The sequence below is a fragment of the Hoplias malabaricus genome, chromosome Y (assembly GCF_029633855.1).
Source record: "Hoplias malabaricus isolate fHopMal1 chromosome Y, fHopMal1.hap1, whole genome shotgun sequence".
Lineage (NCBI taxonomy): Eukaryota > Metazoa > Chordata > Actinopteri > Characiformes > Erythrinidae > Hoplias > Hoplias malabaricus.
In genome coordinates this window covers 9,940,558-9,945,503 of record NC_089820.1, presented here as the reverse complement: position 1 = coordinate 9,945,503, position 4,946 = coordinate 9,940,558, and the positions used below count along the sequence as shown (strand labels likewise).

General features: G+C 39.9%; 1 protein-coding gene across 1 annotated transcript; it reads left to right on the top strand.

Annotated features, from left to right (window-relative positions):
- Window positions 1–1,610: 1,610 nt before the first annotated feature.
- Window positions 1,611–4,250, top strand: LOC136679463 (bone morphogenetic protein 10-like). Its single transcript, XM_066657991.1, has 2 exons — window positions 1,611–2,399; window positions 2,819–4,250. Exons 1-2 carry the CDS (start codon window positions 2,006–2,008, stop codon window positions 3,880–3,882), a joined length of 1,458 nt encoding a protein of 485 aa, XP_066514088.1. The 5' UTR covers window positions 1,611–2,005; the 3' UTR covers window positions 3,883–4,250.
- The last annotated feature ends 696 nt before the right edge of the window (window positions 4,251–4,946 follow it).

Genomic DNA, 4,946 nt, shown 5'->3' with positions numbered 1-4,946 from the left:
TATGACCATATATTGAATAGTATAATTTTTATGAAATGATAGTACTTATTTGGTTTAACATTAGGTTAATTAAGTTGGTTGTTTTTATAGATGCCAGATCATTTTATGGCACTCAATGGTTAACGAGAATTGCATTTAATAGAATAGCAGCTCTAAGATGAACAAAGGTTTCTAAATGTTTTGATCATGTAAATACCAAGTTGATACATGTCATATTTCTCTAATTGACACTTCTACAGAACATAAGTTTATTTAATTTTACCAGACATTTTAGGTAATCATGTCAAATATTTTCGAAGTTACTGACAGATCATTTTGATTGTCTCAATCTTGTCGTAACAAATGTTAAGTAATTAGCAAAATGATCTTGCAGTATAGCCTTACAACGGAAATAGCCTTAATTTTATGATGAGAAATATTTCCCATCATCACACTGCCTTTTTCGTAATTTGTTTTAATTTTACTATATCATTTGTTGTGTGAAATTTGCACAACGAATGGACCAATAGAACTGCTGCAAAATTACTTGGAATCCAATCGTTTTACACTGAGTTTCATTGAAATAAAGGATTTTTCTATTTACTATTTTGGAGATTTTTTCTTTGGACAGCATGATTTATTGACAACGTTTTTAATGCTTTCATTTGCAAAGTGTACATGCATGTTGCCTTCACCAATGTCTTGTATTGCACTAAAGTTCTACTTGAACTGAGAAGTTCTCAGTTACAGACAGTGAGATTGTAGTGTTTGATGTTGCTGACACAAGGTGAGTCTGTCTCATTTCAGCCACAAGTTCACCTTATACAGGTCAGATTTCAATGCATGCCAGTACATTAAGTCGTAAGGGCAAAAAATTAGGTTCAAATGTGTCTGCTATATGGGATATTATAGTTAAAAAAAAAAACAATATCTTATATGTTGTTTTGTAGAAATGGATCCTGAATTTGTGATATAATGATGGAAAAATGTGACAATGTGCATAATGGGGAATCATACACTGGGAGGTTTAAACTCTAAATTTTGCATTCAACAATTATAGACTTTTGATCATTTCTAAAATCACCCTCATGAACACCACAAAGATATGTCAACTAGACATAGAGGCCATTGCTCCTCACACCTCATTTCATTTCAACTTCCCTGTTTTGATGACTCGTGGCCACAGCAGATATCTATCCTACCACACTCAAGAATATCAGGACTGCTTAACAAGTTTTGTATGAAAGAAATGGTCAATGAAGCAGTAGCTCAACACTCAAACCACACCATTTGAAAAACAAATAAACAGTAGGCCCAAATCTTCCCTGGCTCACCCACCCAAACAAAAAAACACCCTAACAAGGAAGGGGCTTCTGCTGGTATCAGAACGATGTTTACAAAGTCCTCATTAAGGAAAGAAAGTAGATAACAGCACACACACACACACACACACTCACGCACACACACACACACACACACACACACAAACACACGAACATACACACACAGGGACACCATCAGCACTGAAATGCAGAGCTTCCCAGCTCATAGATAAGGGACAGAGAATGCAAGAGATAGTGAGAGAGAGAGCAAGAGAGAGAGGGAGGAAAAAACACAAGAAAAGAAGAAAAGAGATGCCACAGTAGAGCTTAGTGAAGCCACCCTTTAAAACAAACTTCAGACATCAAACATCACATCAAAAGGTTTACGGAGGAATAAAGTCCCTGAGATCTGCAATAGGAACACTACAAAGCGGGGACTAGTGTCCAGGCACAACAGGGTAGAACCCTTGACCCTCCAACTAAACCAGCAACAGCATTCACTACTGGACAAGAACTTTCTAGAACCACCTGGATCAGCAAGTCTTTAGAGGAAGGATCTTTTTAAACTCTTCAACATCAAGCCAGATCAGGAAATCGTTTTTCTCTCTGGACCTACCAAGATTTTCTTCTTGTGTGAAACCTCTTGCACATTGGAGAACGCCTACAGCTGATACACGCATCCCACATCCCTTTTGCCTCTAACCATGTCTGGCACTGGGGTTTGGAAATGTCGGTTAACAGCCACCATGCAATTTCTCCCCATTCTGTTACTCCTCTTGGGGCCTCTCTCTGGGGACTCAAGTCCCATCAGCTCCCCAGAGAGACACCGACCTGCTCCAGGGCTAGAGGATGGGCATGGAGGGATGATTGACCCCTCTTTTCTGGAGCAAGACAGTGAGGTGGACATGCAGGACCTTCTAGAGAATCTGCGGGGTCACTTTCTCAGAACCTTTAACCTTTCCATTCGTGGTCCATCTTCGCAGCCTGGGGCTCCCCGTGTGGAGCCCCCAGAATACATGTTGGAGTTGTATAACCGATTTGCTAATGACCACACAGCCATGCCATCTGCCAATATTGTACGCAGCTTCAAAAATGAAGGTATATTGTTAAAATTTAACTTTTCTTTTTAGGGAATTCTCTTGTAAACCTTATCATGTGTTGTACAGATAATGTTGAATTGTTTTTGATTTCATGTTTTCCTTGAATATCCTTGAATATGTCATGTCTAATCTGTTTTATATTTTTGAAAATTGGACAATATTTTTGAACCTGCCACATTTTGGATCTAATTTACATTATTTGACAAATTTCTGGAACTCATTTCAAGTGGTAAATAACCCAAACCATTGATAAAAAAAAAAAAAAAAAAAAAAGCATACAGTACAAAAAAGACAAAAACAGTAACATTACATGTAATCGCAATTTGCAGTTTATGTATTTACAGAATTTTAACCAAGTATCTGCAGTATTTCACTATGTGAAAACTGAGAAATTGACATTTTTATTGCCTTTTTCAGACTCCTCCCCATGCAATGTGGGTAGAGATGGTGTAAGGCGTCACCCTCTCCTCTTCAACGTTTCTGTGCCGCATCATGAACGAGTCACAGCTTCTGAGTTGCGCCTCTATACTCTGGTCCAGACAGACCGGCACCTGTATGCTGGTGTTGACCGCAAGGTGACAATTTACGAGGTGGTGCAGAGGCTCAGCAACAGCAGTCAACCAAAACGAGGGGATGTCTTTGAAGCAGAAGAGGAAGAGACGCAGCTTGTGGAGCTGGCCTCACGGCAGGTGTATGGCATGGACAGTGGGTGGGAGTCGTTCGATTTGACTGCTGCTGTGCATCAGTGGCACAAATCTGACTACGGTACCACCCACAGACTGGAGGTCCACATTGCAAGTCTGAACTCACAAAACATGCCTGGACAGAATGGGTCAGAGGTCGAAGAGCCTCTCTTAGGTGGGGACATGGAAATTGATACAAGCCCTGAAGAGAGACACAAACCTCTAATGATCGTTTTCTCCAATGACCAGAGCGGTGACCACAGAGGAGACAAACAGGAGTTGAGTGAGATGATCAAGCATGAAACAACTGGCCAAGGGGTTAATAATAACCTGGATCTCTCAGATGTATTGGGTGAGCTTGGGACTATGGAACAAGAAGGACAGACTAAGGAGGAAGATCCTGATGAGCAAGACCTCCTGCAAATGCGATCCAACCTGATTTATGACACAGCCTCGAGGATTCGAAGGAATGCAAAAGGCAACCAATGTAAGAAGAGCTCACTTTATGTCAACTTCAAAGACATTGGCTGGGATTCCTGGATCTTAGAACCTCAAGGCTATGAGGCATATGAATGCACAGGAATCTGTACTTACCCCTTGACCAAACATGTCACTCCAACCAAACATGCTATTGTGCAGACTCTGGTTGGTATCAAAAAACCTGACAAGGTTTCCAGAGCCTGCTGTGTTCCCACCAAGCTTGACCCAATCTCTTTGCTCTACCTGGATGATGCAGGTGTGGTCACATACCAGTACAAGTATGAAGGCATGGTGGTGTCACAGTGTGGTTGCAGATAGTCCTGAAAGGGTTTGACACTTATAAACCGTGAGTAGTGTTGTGGCAACAAGCCAAAATCAAGATGGTCCCACAGATAAAAGAAGATTCATTTTAAACCTATGGAATCTAAAACCTTCAAGACTGATTTGCAGGGGCTTTTATATATGACTGTTTAAAGGGAATACAGGACAAGACAACACATTGAGACACATTTGTCATTATAATCTAGTGTTTTATAAAGTCACACTAAGCCATGTTCAATTCAGGAACAGAAAAACGGGAACATAAGGAGCGAAAGACTAAAAGACAATGTGTAAAAAAATCATGATAAATCTCTGACCAATCTCTGATCGAGTGGAATATAACGCAACTGAACTCTGAAGTGCAATAGCTGATCAAAAAAAAAAAAAAAAAAAAAAAAAAGCATTCTTAAAAAGACAATGCTGAAGTCTGTATGTTATAGTAATAGATTCTATATAGACAGATGTTTCTGAGCTCTGAAATGATGTAAAATGATAAAAAGCTTCTTTGATATATCAATTTGTGTTTAGAGGCCCTGTGAACTCAAAATAGCATGGGATCATTCAATGACCCTGGCAGAGTCTAGATGCCTGCAAAAACCGCCCTGATCCAGTCTCCTCAGTACCGTATCTACATCCCCTCTCTGCCCTGTGTCAATATACAGTTTCCTGCTTGGCTGAATGCATTTGATATGAGCCATCTGAAGCAGAGAAGCCATTATCTGGGAAGTCTTTCAAAGCAAGGAAACGTGTGAAACTAACCAGCACTGAGATGTTCTCTTGGATGATGAGAAAAACTCAATATCTGGACTTGTTGCACGCAAAAGAGAGTACCAATCAAAGTTGATGGACTCTTGTGAGTCACCCAGTTCCTGCATAAGAAAATAAACACTGCTGAGATCCCTCAGTCTAACAACAATTAAGTTGCAGGGACATCTTTTAACTTAACGCACAGCTGATTGGATTCATGAAAACACAGTTGAGGTTTTTCTTTGCTTCTCTATTATTTTTATTCTCATTGCTTACCTCATTACTGACCTTCTAAATGTTGAATTTCAAACTCA